Source organism: Nestor notabilis, unplaced genomic scaffold (genome assembly GCF_000696875.1).
Source record: "Nestor notabilis isolate BGI_N333 unplaced genomic scaffold, ASM69687v1 scaffold6614, whole genome shotgun sequence".
In the NCBI taxonomy this organism is placed as follows: Eukaryota; Metazoa; Chordata; class Aves; order Psittaciformes; family Psittacidae; genus Nestor; species Nestor notabilis.
In genome coordinates, this window is record NW_009926764.1 from 130,422 (window position 1) to 148,631 (window position 18,210).

General features: G+C 44.1%; 1 protein-coding gene across 1 annotated transcript in view; it reads left to right on the forward strand.

Moving 5' to 3' along the window:
- The window catches only part of LOC104405115 (voltage-dependent T-type calcium channel subunit alpha-1H-like), a gene marked incomplete at both ends in the record, with an annotated part of 147,842 nt that extends 130,418 nt beyond the window's left edge, over positions 1 to 17,424 (forward strand). Inside the window, 5 exon segments of the mRNA XM_010013720.1 lie at positions 1,358 to 1,589; positions 1,591 to 1,692; positions 14,343 to 14,435; positions 16,307 to 17,096; positions 17,282 to 17,424. Coding sequence (XP_010012022.1) covers positions 1,358 to 1,589; positions 1,591 to 1,692; positions 14,343 to 14,435; positions 16,307 to 17,096; positions 17,282 to 17,424 — 1,360 coding nt within the window.
- Positions 17,425 to 18,210: the final 786 nt, after the last annotated feature.

Below are 18,210 nucleotides of genomic sequence, written 5' to 3' on the forward strand. Positions count from 1 at the left end.
AGAGGAGGCTTTTAGGGAGTCTTGGAGGAAAACCAATTTTCAAGGGTTTTTTGTCTCTTGAATCTAAAGCATAGGAACCGGGAAGAAGATACTAGTTTTGTGTAGAGGTGTGGGAACACTGCAATGGGAGTGGGGAGTAAGTTTACCAGTGAACAATGCCCAGTTCCTCTATGTTACTCTTGCCTATTCCTGAAGCTGGGTGAACCCTCAATGCCTAACGCACGTAATTCATTGGTGAAGGAAAAACAAATTCCCCAGGAACATTGTTCAGGGTTTATTTCCCCTCAGCTCGGCCTTGCAGCAATTTCTGTCTCCTTAAAGTGCAGTTGCCAAATGACTCCTGCTTGACTCAAGGGTTTAGGGGACCAATTTCAAGCAGTTGTAAGGAATACCACTAGTTTGGCACTCACTAGAGCTAAATTTATTCAGTAGTTGGGTACATTCAGAAGCAGATAAGAACAGAGGCTTGAAGAATTACCCGCATATCTTCTACCCACATCTCGCTTGGCCATATCATTTGTGTGTTGCTTTTTCCCTTATCTCCTGACTGATTATATAGAATCTCAGATCCCTGCAGCTCTGAACACAGCAGATAAAGCCAGCTCTAGGACTTGGCACCTTCTCATTTTGAGCAGTGTGAGTGCTGGTGGGTCTCACTAATGCTAATCAAACAGCATGAAAAGTCCTAGGCTCTGCTTGCTCGCTGCTCTGCCCCAGAGCATGGCTGGGGAAAGGCACATCCCTGCCACGCTGCAATTAGAGCATTTGCTTATCTTAGCTGTAACAGAGCCATAAACTTTATCCAGGCCAATTAAATCAGATATGCAGTAAGCACACAGTTTGCATTAATGTGGGTTCTTTCTTTCCTTATGTAAGTGCAGGGAATTCGAGGCAGCCTGTGGCTGGGTCTCTTTTTGTTAAAGTTAGCTCACTCATCACAGAGATGTGCCGAGAGGCAAATGTATTGGAAAGCTGCTTTGCCCTCAGCTTTTCTGAAGCATGTTCTGAGCATCAAAAGAGCTATTGAAAATCCTTAGATAGAAACAAAAAGTTCCCTAGATTTCTGGGAAGCACCCGGCCTGCTGGGATTTTTCTCTCTAAACCTTCTCATTTCAACTGCCCTATTCACTTGGGAAAACCCAGGTTGATCTTTAATTGAAAGATCACCATTGCCTTACAGGATGCAAAAAGCTTTGTAGGCAAAGATAGGGCTGATGTCTCAACTCTGGCTTGCCATCCCCAGTCTGATGGGGCTGAAGGGCAAAGGGGGACTAACACACCCAAACAGGGAGAGAAACAAGAGGTGCTGGTGCTGAAACAAGGGATGCATCATTTTTTCTCCTTCTTCTCCCTCCAGGACATACAACCTCACCTTCCTGCATCCGTACTACCGGACCGATGAAGCGGAGGAGAACCCGTTCATCTGCTCATCGCATCGTGAAAACGGCATGCAGAAGTGCTCCAACATCCCAACCAGGAAGGAGTACAAGGTGGAGTGCACCTTGAGCATGGACTCCTACACCCCAAGTTTATACAACCCTGACTTCAGCAGCAGGAATTACACCCCCTGCCATGCATACATTGTAATACTGGAACCAGTATTACAATGTATGCATGGCAGGGGATGTAAACCCACACAACGGAGCTATCAATTTTGATAACATTGGATATGCCTGGATAGCTATTTTTCAGGTAGGATTCTCTTAAAGATTTTTCTGTTTCTTTTTGGTTTACCTTTTGCTTGGGAAGATTTTGATAGATGCATCAGAGGAGAAAGGAATTTACTTGCACCTGCATGAAACTGCAGATAAAGATACATCAAGTGAACGAATCGGACAGTAACCTGCACAAATGTTGCAAGAGCATTTGGACAGAATAGACATTTTTCCAGTGCATTTTAGAAGAGGTGGAAAATACTTCTTGAGGCAGACAAAAGTATGGCAAGTTCTAGCCCTGCAAATGAGATCTAAATAAATCCCAGGGGTTTTTGAGAGTTAGGGTCTTTATTGCTGTAGTATTGGGAAATGGAGAGTGGTGTTAAAGTCCTTAAGCAAGACTTAAGTTCAGTCTAAAGCTTGATAGCATGGTTTGAGCTCAGTTCTAGAATTACAGGGTTATACTGGTTAGCATGGTATGCTGGAGGGAAGAGGAACTGTGTTCTGGCTAGAAAACCTGTGCGGAAATACTACTGACATGGAATTTGAGTCCCCCTTAATGCACACCTACACAGCTCTTCACTAGAGACCAAAGTGCTTCTAGCTCAGGCTGGGGGAGCCTTTACTCCAGCAACTGAAGCATTTCCAAAGCTCTGGAACACTGTGTAGCTCATCTACACAGTCCAGAGGCTGTGGTCTCTTAGGGCTGGCCTATTTTAAATGATCCATGGACTGATTTCCATTTTTAAATTGAAACTTGAATTGCACTGTCTGGTTTTAATACAAATTTCTTTATGCTTTTGGCTCGATGCCCTGTTTTGTTTAGTCTTCCTGAAGTGTAGGTGACATCCTAAAAGAGAAAAAAAATTCTCCTTTAGTTCTGTTAATGATGAATAATTACTCATTCAGAGCTCTACGTTTCATTTATGACTTACCTTCTAGTTTCATATTATAATACAATCTTCACTTCCATTTTCATCTGGGAGTTGTAAAGGGTGATTGCTTGCTCTGAGCATCATGTCTGCTCTCACGCTGTCACAGTAGCTCACCTTGAATCACACTGGTGCTGGTGTCAGAGGCTTAAAACCAAATCCAGAAGGGTTCAGGCAGATCCCAAGCCTCTACCAGGGTATGTTTCTTAAAATGCTTTAGTTCTTTCCTGGAATTAGTATGTCAAGAGAGGAGCTGCCATAGTAATTGTGAGTATTCCTGACTGGTAGTGAGTGTTGCATAAAGGAAAGAGGGAGATCAAAGTGAGGATGGTGGATAGGTCTCTGTCTCCACTTGCATTCTCCTTTTTCTGCTCTTGCATAGTTCTTTGGTGGAGCTTGATGGATGTGCCCAGGAGGTCCCGCCTGGCTCCCACCGCGGAGCAGCAATGTTCTTGCCAGAGGAAGGGCAGAGGGCAGTGCTTTGCAGAGTGCCTGTGCTAGTGCACTGAAAATGAGCAGGTGCTTCCCGAGGGGTCCTGCTTCCTTTGTACTTCCAAAGCCTTTTTGCAGGCAGCAAGTTTTAATTTCTTGTTGGTATTTCAATTTCTCAGCCTGGAAATGTACAGTTTTAACCCAGGAAGAACACACCAGCCACCACAGACGTTTCAACTGATTCCTTTGGGCAGAGCAGGGTTTCTGGCAAAGTTGGATATTGTATCCATAGATCATTTTGGCAGCTGCTAGGAGGTTTGTGATTGGTTTTAGTGCTGCTTAGGCCATCCAAATGCTAAAGGGTATTTCCAACCAAAAACTCTTCTTACATCCTTATTCCTTTTAGAAATGAGGACTTGCTCTTAGAAGCTGAAAACTATGTAACTCCAGATAAAGAAGCAGCTGTTGGGAGGAAGGTGGTTGCTTGACTTTGATATGGAAGGAGTGAATCATTACAGTAAGAAGTGAGATGCTAAATCAAAACAATTGCTGTAAGCAGAGAACATTTAACAAATACAACGATTGAGCTGTGCTCTCATTAAATTTAATAGTTGAAGCTGGGTAGTGCCGGGTCAGCAGTTAGATGAGGCCTCAAAGTAAGTAGTGCAGAAAGTAGAACTGATGGGGTTTAGTACCTCGGGAGCTTCCTTGTGAATTGGTATTGAATTACTGGGTAGAAAGCACTCTGCTGTGTTCTGGGTGAGACGGGTCCAATCGTCCTGATCTTTTCTGGGGAGTAATGAATACGTGGTACTTTGCAAGAGTTACAATGCTGGACTGAACCTCAAGGTCTGGCAAGCCTCCAGTTTGCATAATGGTAATCTTAGGACTCAGCTGGATCAAGCATCCCTCATGATTTATCCCAGATGAGTTGGAAATGTAGCATGGTTTAAGAGCTGTCAGGAGGGAGGTCGGTGAAATGAGCCCCACAGGTGAGATTTGGAAGGATGTTTCCAAGTGCAGTGACTGCAAGTTGTGCCCAAGAGTTTCCAAGGGCACAGTTTGATACCATGCAGACTGTGAACAAACAAAACCACAAGCAGGCTTTGACAGGGAAATCTGAAGATCTCCAAAACATCCTTGTGAATGGTGCACTAAAGCACGAGGCTAGCAGTATGGCCAAGCTCTTTCAGCTGCCAGAGTTTGAATTTAAGCAGCAGCCAAGCTGAAAGACATTTAACTTCATGGTAGTGATCTTGAACTTGCAAGTAACCTGGCACGTGGCAATGGGGTGTACCAAGCAGAGAAATGCATTGTTGACCTTCTAAGTAGAAGAGAATGTCAGAAGTTGTCAGCCAGGAGAACCAACCAAGTGCAACTAAAAAACCTTAAAGTAATAAAGATGATGCTGCATCTATGGGTGTTTGAAAGGATAATCATTCCTTATGTAATCCTGCGAATGATTCATGTTTTGATTCCCCTCATTTGTTGTGTAATAGACTAATTCATGTATATATTTGTTACAAAGGCACGTTCAATGGCAAATTACGTGAACTAATTAGCTTATTACAGAATAAATGAAAGGAGATGGAACCTAAATTAACTGTGAGGTTTGGCATGATATTAAGTTCCCTTTATTGCACATGAATTTCAGCCGCAACAATAAGAGCAGTAATTACAGGTATTGTTGTCACACTGCAAATGATGAATTACCCACCTAAGCAAAGTCCAATTTAATTTGAATTACTGACAGGCTCAGTGGAACAACCAAAACATTGCCACCTTCCTAACTGTTAGTGTTGCGTGGCCAGGCCTGAAAGCAGAAACCCTGTTAAAACAGAAGGGGGTTGGATTGGGTGGTAACATACACAGTTTGAGGATGAGATTATTTAGGCTACTTTGCAACCCACAGAACCACAGCCTGGATGAGTTTAAGTCTGACTTGCAGAAAAGCAAGGTTTATGCTAGCACTTTGTATGAGGAGGCAATGCTTTTAGCAAAACTTGTGAGGCAAATTTGAAGGAGCACTAACTGAGGCAGAACCAAGATGAGATCAAGGGAACAAGCTGTTCCTCTGTGCCTCCTTCCAGGATATAGTTGGAAGGACTGAACTTTGAGAGCAAATATACAGGGGAAAAAACCTACATGTCCCTGCAATACAAGAGAGAAGTCTTGCTCGTGCTGGCTGAGTTACCTTTCCTATGGCCTCTTCTTCACATGTATTTCAGAAGTAGTTGTGTTTTCAGAGGGGTTTCCTTAATGAAAGAGCCTCTTGAAATTAGTCCTTGGATGCAGCTCTTGATTCATGATTCTGTTTCTATTGTATGTTTTCTGAGTTCCTATTGCTTTTCTGAGGCTTTGCTTAAGAAGACATCTCAGTTAACAAGTTAATCAAGTCATACAAGTAATACATCTCCAGCCCATCATCAGAAGGCTCTGGCAAGGGAATCCTCAGAGGAGACTTCTGCCTTCAGCAGCCCCCTTTCTGCTGTCAAGGAATAAAATACCAAAACAGGTTTCGTTCATGAGAGCTGAAGACAGCCCAGCAGGCACACAACATGATAAGAATGCCCAAGAACAGAAAAGCTGAATCACTTTCTGAAGGAAGATGCCTGGAAATAGAGCAGCATTAAAGGAACTCTAAGCAGCAGCAAGAGTTCAAGGCGTTATCTTGATAGTGTGCTTATGCGGAGAACTCCTCTTTGCTCCTGGTCTCACCAAGGAGTGTGCTATAGCCATGAAGGTGTGGGTGAGCAGCTCAGGAGACAAAACAAGGTGAGGTAGGAAAGTAGGGGAATTGATGCCACCCACTTCTTCCTTCATTTGTCCTTCTGCAGATGGCAGGCTGCCTGAGCAGGTGACAGTTGGCAGTGACAGCCGTATGCTTCCAGCTGCCTGCCGAAATACCCCTTTCATTTGGATGTGAAGATACCTCTGCCTTGCTTTAGCTTGTCAAAAAAGCCCCTGGGAGCTTGTGTGTGCTATCTAAATCCAATGAAGGATTTATTCATCTTGACCCTGTGCTGTGTGCTGAAGAGGAACTTGTTTTGCGTCTGTGTTGCTGACACTGCTTCTGCCAGGATCTGCACCCTTGCGCCTGGGTCAGCTGAGGAGGTACCAGGCTCAGGGGGAGACTTCAGGTTTGGAGAGAGGAGGGTTCATTTGTTTCATTTCACTATTGTTTGGTGCCCTGATCTGTTCCACAGCCATTGCCCACATTGTTTCAGCCTCTGCTCATCATGATTGAAATCCTTCCCTGCGGTTTTGTCCCTTGCCTGGAAATCTTTCAGCTGAATCTGTGATGGGAAACGTATCTTCATTTAAATTAAAGGAAAAATTATATGCACTTTAATGCACTTCTGCTATTGTCAAATACAAGAATGAGTTTGGACTCCCTCCTGTTCTATACTATCACTCAGTCAAGAAATGATCTCATTAGAGGAGACAAGACCTGAAGCTCCAACATTGCTTTCCTGTAGACTAAGCACAAATCTCTGCAGGGTCATCCCGTTTAGTTCCTACTTGCACATCTTCCTCATAGCTGGGCTGTCACTCAGATATTAATATGGGTCTTTTGGGAGATCCTTTTTTCTTGCTTTGTTGCTGGGACCTCAGGGTACCTCAACCAAGTTCCTTACAAAATGACAGCTCAGGAATGATTACCCCAAGAGTATTGTACATAGGATGCTACTAATACACTTACCTGTCTGCTGCAACCTCTGCTCCTCCACTTGCAGCAGTATTAAATGTTTTGGGGGACAGCCAAAAGGCATACTGAAGCAGAGGGAAGTGAAAGAGTCTTGGGCTTCCAACTGGCAGTTGTACATATGTGTGCAACGTGATTTGGTGGGCCACGTTTGTCAGAAGTTGTCACGTGGGGTGCCCGTGTTTTCAGAGTTCATTGAGGAGATAATTTTTTGGCCAAAAGGACTTCTTTTCGTCAAATGGCTCATTCTTTAAACTGGAGAGATGTGTCAACAGTGCTTATCTGTGCTGAATTTGGCAAGAGAAGAGTTTGAAGCTTTTCATTTCCACTGCTTCAAGATCATGCTTTGTCACTAGACTTGAATCTGTTTTAGATCACCAAAAATACTTCGCTCTAAATGATGGGGTTTGAGTTTTGTTGGTGTTGCTTTTTTTAATTTGGTCAGCTAAATAAACATCATTTTCTGTCTTTGAAGAGCTTTCATGCTGAATACCCAATCTAAAAATATCCAGCCCCTTTAAAGCATCTCAGGCTGTGCTTCCAAGAGGATTAGTTGCCTTTGAAATATCTCCTTCATTCTGAAGGTTAGAAGGAGTTGTGTCATATAGTACAAGTCGGGGAGACGATCCTGATTCCATGTCTGGACCCCTTAACTGATGGGAGGTACTAGAGGGACCCAACATGGCACAGAAAACCTACTGCATCCTGTGTAGCTTTGGAAGGGTTTCATCCTATCTCAATTATAGGTTCTTGTAGAGAGAGCAGAAAGAGAGGTGCCTGCAGCAAGCCATGGAGTCCAGCTAAATGATGGAAAAAGCTGCTGGTCTTGAGGTACATCAACAATTCTTAGAGGGAAATCTTGAACACCCCAAACCTGCCCCATAATCAGTTGCTGCTATTGCACCTTGCCCTGGGAGTTGTACATAGTGGAGGCTTGTACACAATGCCAAAGGTTCAGCTCCTTTACCCTGATGTCCCCACCCATCTGTCTCCAGACTGCCTTGAGCTGGCAGATCCATCCAGAATGTGAATGGGTAAAGCTTAGACGCTTGAACACCTGAAATGTGTTTTGTGCCATAATCCTGCACAGAAGGTAGTTGTGCTTGAAGCTGTGCACCCTTTGTCCCTTAACATAATTTGAAACACCGTGTAACAATATGAATACCAAAAATCCTTGCTTTTTGCATCTGGGACAGTACCCAGCTGCTGTGTTCCAGACAGTGGTGTCTGAAGAACCACTGTCATTCATATCATTGCTGCATGGTGCGCTCATCTGTAAGCAAGGAGCTCAGTCTGGCTTTGGTTCCCTTCTCCTCGTTGCAGACTCTTAATCTTTCAGCTTTGCTCTGCTATAAAGCTCTGATTTATGATGCTCTCTATGATAATGGACTCATTATTGCTGAAGCTAAACAGTTAAATACAGTCCCTGTGCATAAGATACTTTACACAAACAATGAAGATGGAGGATAATTATCACAGTAAATCAAACCTCATGAATATGGACTGAGATGTGATTTGTTATAAGCAGCAGTCGTCTGAAATCAGTGATGTTTTTGCTATCGGATGAGGATCTTGCATTATTTAGTGTGAAACTGACAGGTAGCAACAAACCTTTCTTTTGCAGCAAAAGTTGTTGATCTTTTGTGGCATTTTTAAGCTGGTAGATTTCACTTTCATGAGGTGTAGGACCACCAACAACAGTATTAGGATGTGCCCAGCTTTCTTGCACGCTGGCTGCACTCTGCCTCTCAAGATCCACTGCGAAGTGGTAATGCTGACCAGAGATCATGTGTATGTGGAACAAAGTTGAGAGGCCACAAATCCAAGACATTCAAGGTCGCACAGTTTCTTTCCTTCTGTTTTGCAGGGCCACTTTTCAGAACAGATGCAGGCTTTGCAAGACTCTCCATTTATAAAGCAATGGCTTAAAGTCACTTTGGAAAGCAAGCAGCCCCTCCAAGTGAAAGGAAAAGCATCTGTTCAAAGGACATTACTCAATCTGATAAAACCTGTTTTTCTGACCACAGAGGTTACTTAACAACATGTGCCATGAGGAAATTATTAAAATCGTGAAGTTGCCTCCAAAAACAGTGATGTGATTAGCTGTCAAGCACAGGGAAAAGGAATACTCCATTATTCACTGGTCAGTGCTTACCAGCCAAATCAATATGCCCAAGAGGACAGAAAACCTAGATAAGAGGCTTTCAGAAATGAATGCTGAAGGTCTAATAAAACTTACTGAGACCATCAGAGTAATTAATAGCTCTCACAATTTATATTGTTGGATCTTGTCTTGATGAGGTTTATAAAAATAAACCTTAGGGCCAGGGAAATGTTGAGCTAAAAAGTAAATAGAACTAAATAATCACGGTGGTCCTCTGGATTGCTGTTCAGTTCAGCATAATTGATCTTGATGCAGATAATGCCCATCTTGTCCCCCAAAGGACCCAATTTAGGCCAAAGCTAAAGAGGCTGAGTGCAAACTATAGATGTCAATTAAGATGAAAACTTGGAATGGTTTGGAAACATTTGGGTTTCTCTGTATCTCTGTATCATCTCCTGCTTTGGCCAGGCACCGAGTTGAAAAAGCACCTGCAATTCTGCAATCAGCCACCAAGGAAATTGCTGTTTGCCAGAGATATGCTTTATAGGGGTTTGGATCAAAGTGTGAGATGCTGATTTGGTTCCCATGCATAGGGAGGTTGTCTCTACAAAAGAAGTGATCATAGAAGTGAACTCTTACTGTGAAAATCATAGAATGGTTCGGGTTAGAAAGGACCTTATGTATCATCTAGTTCCAACCCCCTGCCGTGGGCAGGGATGCCTCATGCTAGACCATGTAGCCCAAGATTCTGTCCAGCCTGGCTTTGAACACTGCCAGGGATGGAGCATTTACTGCTTTGGCCACCCTGTGCCAGTGCCTCAGCACCCTCACAGTAACGAACTTCTTCCTTATACCTAACCTGAACTTCCCCTGTTTAAGTTCAAACCCATCACTCCTTGTCCTATCGCTACAGTCCCTGAATAAGAGTCCCTCTCCAGCATCCTTGTGAGAAAGATCAGGCCCCAGGGCAAGGCTGGAGGTTTGTGTGCTGTGCATCCAGTTCTTATAATCTTTTCAGCTTCAATTCACACAGTAATTTTCCAAACTTTCCTCGATTGATTTGTGGCACCTCAAGGTTGGTTTCTCTCTGCATCAGTCCATCTGGCACTAGCCATTAGTGCTTTCTAATACACAGAAAGTAATTTAGTTTGTGACTTTAATTAGTAAAATAGTTTGGGTTGGAGTTTGGGTGTTGGTTCTTTTCCCCTGGATGATTCTTTTCTCTTAACTGACACTAAAGCAAAAAACAACACCCTGCTTTTGAATGGATGATAGCCAAGAACTTGCAAAAATGTTGGCAGAGCTCAAAGACAAGGATTTTTATGATTAAAACTTCTTGACATAATAAAAGAAATTGTTCTGCGGAGACCTCTGAAGTGACCCCAGAAAAAAACAATATAAACCTCCTGTCTCCCAGGGAACAGTGAGGAGGTCTGAGTTAATTGCCAGTGTCTTTAATCTACATCTCCCTTGTGATCTTCTCTCTGGAGTTTTAGACTGATCCTGTCCTCAGTTATGCTACTATAAATCAGCCAAGCATCTTCATTACAACTGGTTAAATTATTGTAGCCGGTGCAAACCAGGAGGATCAGACAGAACAGAAGACAAAAAAACCCGCCCAAATATCTGATCGTCCATCCTCATCCTGCCAGTATTAATACGATGGTGACCAAGGAGGGCCTGAATGGGAGACTGCGTGGATGGTGTCCAAGCCAAAGATCAATGAAGTCAAAATTTATCTTTACCTTCACTTGAGTGAACTTTCTGTTAAATTCTTACAGTGATGAAAGAGAGGATCAGACACAAGACTTGGGGCTTTACTGCTCAGCCTCATGGCTATTAATGGGAGACAAATGATTGATCCCACCCCTGCCCATGCTGTGTAAGAGGTAAAGAACTGAATGAGCAGGCAAGGAGAAATCAGCCTGAGTATCACGCAAGATCTCCAGTGGGTTAGAGGACAGCTCTGCTCTCTACCAAAGTCTTAGTCCTTTGAAGGCAAAAATCATTTCCCTATGCTAAGGGGGCAGCATCTCCTTTTCCACTGGGTCTGCAGCACATGATTCCAGTTGGCAGCACTCTGTAGGACAACCTTGCCAATCATCTTAATTGAATCTTTCAGCTGTTTCCCTGAAGCTGCCAATTTTAGATCTTGTACATCTTTTTCATCAGAGCAGAATTAGGAAACGTGTTTCTTGCCATCTTATCTCTGTTGATAAATAATTGTATGTTGCGTTTATGGGAAGCTTTGAACTGGTACATTGGGAGACGCTGTTTAATAAGTCTGGCTGTGAACAACCATGGCTTGAACAGAATTTAATTACTGAGAATGGATTGCTGAGATTGGAAAGCACAAGAAAGGTGCTCCAGGTCCTTGGAAGACATCTATAGAGGCCTTGGAGGGCCAAATGCTGGAGCTGCAGTCAACTGGATTAATCAGATTGGAAAGTGAAGAGAGGAGGAAGTCATTTCTGCTTAGCGTAGTAGGTGATATTGCAGTCAGGCTGCCTCAAGGGAGGAACAGCAGGCAATGCAGTGCTTGAAAAGATGTATCTGTGTTCTTGGGAGAAGACTGAGAGTTGCTGGCTTTCCCTCTGAGTTCAGCTGGTCTGAGAAGAAGTGTGTAGGATCAAACTGAGCATTGCAGCAGTGAACCTTACACCGGTACAGTTGCCTTTGACTCGGTTCCAAAAATAGTTGAAGAGTGGCGTAGAGACCAGCAGGAAAGAAGTCCACAGCATGGCAAGAACCAGGCTGTAAAAATCATAGTGTTTCAGACCAGACAGGTGGCTACACATGTGTGTTATCCTGCTTTTCTCCAGAGCTATTTGATTAAAGAAAAAGAAGACAGATGTCTGTAAGCACTCTCTCTTACAGGATTGCTAGTGCTCTCTAATCCTCAGCAGCTAAGGAATCCTTCCGTTAGGTACTGCTGCATTTATGTTGGCTGATGTGTCCAAGAATGAATCCACAAAGATGGCAAACAGGAGAACAAAAGCCCAGCAGTTGTGTTTATCCCTTTAGTTTACAAGTGAGTAGTAAATAATGCAAATTCTAATTACACCTTAAATATTCTGAGAGCTGGATGAGCATTTTCAGCCCTCCAGAGGAGAAATGTGGTGTGTTGATTGATTCTTGCTCAAAATGCTGTCTAGCATGTAAGAAAAATACCTCTATAAATGCTGGTTGGCCCTCACTTTTGTCTTGGCAGCTGCTTCCCAGGTGGGGAGCTGGCGGTGCCTGCAGAAGCCCAACAGCAGCCCTCAGGTAACTACTTTTGTAAAGAGAGTTCTTTGTTTAATCCTTTTTAATGTGTTTGATTTGAGGATTGCCAGCCTCAATTCCACCCAATGGAAATTGGGTGAAGAGGGGTAGCTAAAATGTTTGGAGTCCCTGGGCTGATTTTTTCACCCCCAAGTGTAAATGGATGCAGCATCTGCTGTCCCAGCTGTGGCAGCCTGGCTCTGAAATGCCCATCCAAATAGAGGGGAAGGAAGGAAGGGAGGGAACTCTGAACAGCACAGAGGAGGCAGCGATTTGGTTTAGCCTTGTGTCACCTCCCAGTTGATCCCTCCAGTTGCTCCGTGAACCTAACCAGGCATTGGGTGCAGGAGACAATTGTTTGCTGTGCACAGCCCACACAGGCAAGGGATGCAGCCAGAAAGAACTTTGTTCTCTGTAAATGTTTCAACCATGTTAAAGGAAAAGCAGAAAGGGCAGTTCCGGTTTGATTGCTTGTCGGTTTCATGCCACTGAACAGACTGATTACTGCCTGTGTCTGCCCAGGCAGCTTAACCCCTTCTCACACTCCAGGGTGTATAATAGCACTTACATCCACACATACAAAATACTGCTGAAAACGTTCTACCACAGATTATTCTCTGGGGTTCACACTGACCAAAAGCATTGGTTTTGTTAAACCCATGCCACTGGAGGGATAGCATTGCTGTCTTATACCTGTGTATCGCTACCCAGCAGTGAGGATGCGATAGAAAAGAATATCTAATGCGTGTATTGAGGAACAGGAGAGGTGGGTGTAAATGCAGCCAGCATCTCATCAGACCTGATTGCTCAAAGTCGTTGGCAACGCTGACAACCGAACAGCTGCAGAGACAATTTTTACCTGCTGCTTGGCAGATCATGTTTATTGGTTTTAGTGTGGAGCTGTGTTCTTGCTCAGGTGTATGGTGGGTGTCAAATTGTGTGTGGTTCAGTGTAGGAAGTGGGCTTGAAAACTTGCTGAAATATCACCACGTTTGACTTCAGGGTGAGAGGAATCAACATTAGGTCGTGCTTCTCTTCCAGCACCCATGAGCTGATGCAAGGTGCTCACAGGAAAACAGTGGGTGCTGATGGTGTGCGTACAGCAGTGCTCTCCCCCTTGCAGATGTGATCATATACCAAAGATCCACATCTAGGAGCTTCTTCCCACTCATTGAGTAGAAATAAACAGGAGAAAAGTGGCAAGGATTCATGGCTGATTCATGACTTCCCTGCAAGTGTTTTGCCCTGATGCTCCAGGTGTGACAAGAACATTGTTTTATTCAGTGCTTCAACATCAAGTGCTTTACAGATCTGCTTTTCTGTACACACCATATAGAAAGTCATCTACACTGATGAGGCTTGATCCTTTTCTTGTTCACAGCAATCTAATTCACAGTTCCTTCACTCAAACAGGGTTTAAGCCAGGGTTGATGCCACTAAAATTGAAGGCACGTGGCAATTCTGGGTTTCTGCTGGGACCACCAAGGCTCCCAGTAGGTGTAACAAATAGGGTACATCAGTGCAAGTAAATTCAGACTGGAGCTTTGATTTTGAGGTGAATTGTGCTGAAATTTCAGCTCGAGGACTAGTAGCAAGCTAGCACTAGAAGTCTGGTATGTTTTAGCTAAATAAAAAGTGTAAATTACATGGCAGAATTTGCTTTGCTCTGCACACAGCCTGTGTGGTGTTAATTAAATCCTCAGCTTCTTTTCTAGTAGAAGGAAGACTGCGAAAACGAGTATGAAATCAATTCTACATTTAATTAAAGCAACTCTCTTCCATTCACATACTTTCCCACTATGATCCTGGTGATGCAGTTGTAACGGTGAGCCAGTAGGAATCACAAAGAAATTGGTTTTACAGGAGCAAAATTGACTTAACTTAGGAATTTTATGAGTAACGTTACAAAACCAGGAGCCTAATATAAAAGCCCAGATCTCTGTACAGAGAGGCTCTTTTTGTTTATAATCCCTCCTTGGAATTTCTTTGCACTGGCTCAGAAACAGTGTTTCAGGTGGTTTATTGTAATACTTCATTATTTTAATCCTACCAGTTCCTGTAGAAATCTCAGGTCAGTCCTTTGGTCACACATTGCTGCTGTCTTAAGCCAACTGTGAGAAGTGCAGAAGGTCTGGATGGATCCTGAGAGATGCTGCGGAGTGATGAGTACGAGGCCCTGTCAGAAGATTGTTGTTTACTGACTTTTTGGTTCACTTGTTCTTACACTTTCTTTCTCTGTCTTCCTGTAGGTTATAACCCTGGAAGGATGGGTTGACATCATGTATTATGTGATGGATGCACACTCTTTTTACAATTTTATATATTTTATATTGCTTATAATAGTAAGTATGAACTGTGTGTTGCTCCCATTCCTTGTCCTTGTGGGGTAAAGATGTTCTCTGGGCTTTTCACAGAGGAGTGCCAGCCGGGATTCAGAGTGGGAGACCATCCTCCTGCCATAAAGCATAATCACACAGGTTGTGATTAGTGCTGCAGGGACAGATTATTGGCTACAACAGCCCTTTTTAGTGTCACATGTGATGCATAGCCACAGTTTGTCAAGCCATATGGTCTTCCCTCCTTCTTACTGTCCCCAGTCTTGGTCTTGTTACCTTGATGAGTCCTAACTCTTGTGCCTTGGCCAAGCAACTACTAACAGAACAAAAAGCAGAGAGACTGTAGCTTTTCTTCCTTTAGTGTCCTCAATGGCCCAGACGACACCTTGTTTCAATGAAGGGCCTTCAAGCTGTTGAACTTCAGCTGAGCCCTTTAAATAACAGCAATAGCAGTGCACCTTGCTGAGATCTTTCAGTGTGAAGTATTACTCACTGGAGGTGCTGGAGGTTGTGTTCAGAAGCTGCCATTCCATGTTAGCAAGGTTCTTTTTTTTTACAATGGGCATAACTTTCTCCAGGGGTCTACATCTGTGGAAAAGTTAAGGATTTAAGGCAGGAGAGCAGAGGGAAAAGCATCGTGTAGAGATCAGGCAGGACATGGGACAGGAGCACTCTGAAGTGCTTTTGTGGCTGGATGTTCTTTATATATAACCCTATCCTCATCAGTGAGGTTGTGAAGGCTTTGGGAAGTTAAACCACCACAGCTCCCACCACCAGTGGGAAAGGTATGGATCAGAACAATGTGAGAGTTTCCCAGTAATGAACAGCATTCTGAAGCTAGTGATTTTTGAGCTTTTAGCAATGGGCCATGCATAGTAGAGATTTATGCTCCACTCTTTTGAGCCCTTTTCTACATATGGATCCCTGCAGAAAAGCCAAAAGGTGACTAATCTCCAAGTCACTTGGAGCTGGGAATGGCACCCTTGCTGCTTCTCAAACAGTATCCAGGCTGATACTACAAACTGGAGAACAGCACTGCAAACCATCTCCCAACAGCTTCCCCTGAGGATTCACCAGACAATGGTCCAGATTAAATCCATGTGTTTCCTACTGAGCAGAGCACAGAGGTTTGGCCATGTAGACAGTGGCACTTTCTTGACGTCAGTCCCTTTCACGCCTAAGGACACTGATTCTCTGATGGGAATATTTGACATTTTCCTCTGGCTGATTCTTGAACCCAAGTGGTGAAGAACCAGTTTGTGGTCTCAACAGCTGAGGGAAAGATGTAGCCTTAGGCCACTTCACATTCCTGTCCTCGGGACTTCATTTTGAAAACCTGGTATCACTCAAGAACACATCAACTCAACCTGTGTTGATTTCTGTGTCAGAGAGATGCAAGAGTACAAAGTCACAGATGCATGGGCCCTTCCTATCCTCCTCAAAACAGTGGCATGCTATGCCAGGGTGTGAAGTGATAGAGGAAAAGAAAAGGCAGTTTCAGGACAGCACAAATTGGACTTCAGACCGTCTTTCCTTGCAGGTTGGCTGGGTCTTCCCTAGCAATCTATTTGTGTTGTGTTTCATACACCCTGCGTTAGTAACAAATTGTCATCACTGTTGGGGGGGGAAAGTGGTGAAGGCTATTGTTAACATCTTTCTTTGCCATTGCCAAAATAATTTAACATGGCTTAGGAGCAAATTTAGCAGCTCAGGCACATGTTGACAAAACATTTGGTGAACAGACCCCGAGATTTGGCATGTTTGGAAATCTCAGGATTTCTAAGAACCACACTTCATGTCCAGACAGCATATGGTGGTGAAGAGCATGTCATGCTTTGTAATGCCCCTGCTAATTCCTTCCCCTTTGTTTTCTCCAGGTTGGTTCCTTCTTCATGATTAACTTGTGCCTGGTTGTGATAGCAACACAGTTTTCGGAAACAAAGCAGCGGGAGAACCAGCTGATGCAGGAGCAGCGGGCCCGCTATCTCTCCAACGACAGCACAATTGCCAGCTTCTCAGAGCCAGGTAGCTGCTACGAGGAGCTGCTCAAGTACATCTGCCACATCTTCAGGAAGGTGAAGCGACGGACGATACGTCTCTACAACAACTGGCAGAGTAAGCGCCGGAAAAAAGTTAACCCAAACAGCACCACAAATGGGCAAAGCCACCGAGGCAAAAAGCACATCACCTCCATCCACCACCTCATCCACCATCATCATCACCACCACCACCATCACTACCACATCAGCAATGGGAGCCCTCGGGGGCCACGCTCCAACCCCGAGATCTGCGACTTGGAACTCAAGGTCATGAAACCTGGAGGCCAACTGATGCTTCCTCCTCCATCACCCAACTTGCAGAGCCCTGCTCCTCCTCCGGATTCGGAGTCTGTGCACAGCATTTACCATGCAGACTGTCATGTTGAAGGACCACAAGTGAACTGTAAGTCTTCCAATGCTCCTGCAAGCATTAAACTGACTGCTGGACTCTCCAACCATGGCAACATGAACTATCCTACTATCCTGCCTTCTCCAACTAGCAAAGCCAGTTCTGTTCCTGTTCCCAAAGGAAAGAAGAATGGCAATTCACCTGTGGCTGTGGTTAACAGCCCTGTGAATTTGGGCACGGATTCTTATGGGAAGCTACAGCAACTGGTAGGAGAGCATGGTAAGGACAAACACACTGATGTTTATTGCTTAGGAAAACTGGGGAATGGGCAAATTGCTCAAGAGTTAAGGTGTTAAGAGGCCTTTTCTGGAGGCCTCTCTCCTGTGGTTACAAAGCGTGTGTTTTTGAGCTCCTCTCCTGTGCTTAGTGATGTTCTGGAGGTTCTCCCTCTGTTCCCACCCAAGAACAGATCTATGCAGCCCCTGGAGTTACATCTGTGGTAGATGAAGGACCTGCTGGCTTCAGCCCTGCAGCAGAGAAGCCCCAGCTGCTGGGAGATGGTACTTTGAAAGGGAAGAGCAGGTGGAAGCTGGTGGAGAAGCATAAGGTATAGGAAATGTAAGAAGTGTAAAACAGGGAGGCACTGAAAGAACTTAAACGAGACACTTCTAGAAACCCTTAGTTCTGCTCTGATGGGCCCCTGAACCTCGGAATTTCTTTTTGGGAAGGAGAAGGCATGAAGGCAGACCTGTGGCCACTGCAGGGTCTCACTCTGTGCTAGTCCTCAGAGGATGCATGTGAGGGCAGGAGTGTAGCAGAGCCACAGGTCTCAGGCTTTCCTTCCCATCTTTCCCCATGAGCAGAAGAAATGTAGGACTGAGTGTTCCTGCAGATTTGGAGCTCCAGTCCATCTGAATGAATGAGGAGCATCTTGGGGACTCTCTTGTACCTCTGTCTCATCCCTGTGTGTACAGACTGCATCCACACCAGCACTGTTCGTGTGGTTTTCTCTCCCTTCATGTATAAATCACCCACTGCTGGAGTTGTGATTACAAGCAACACTTAGGTTTCCATTTTGCAAAACGTTTTCAGTTCTCATGGCTGGAGCTAGAGGATGAAAAATAGAGTCTTAAGCCGTCAAACAGTAAAAAGTCCGAAAGAATCTAGCTTCTCTTTTTTTAATTCTTGAAGGCAAACCCATCATCTGTTTTTTTCAATGCCTGTGTTTTCCAAAACTGTTTATCTGTGTGTGCATGGACACAAATATTTATCCTAGTGATGTACGTGCTGAAAAAATACCAAGCCTAGCTTGGGGGGGGTCACAGTAAAGGTTGTTTGCCAAATAGGTCGGATGCCTTGTCTTTGTTCATTTTCTTATTATTTTATTTTTTAA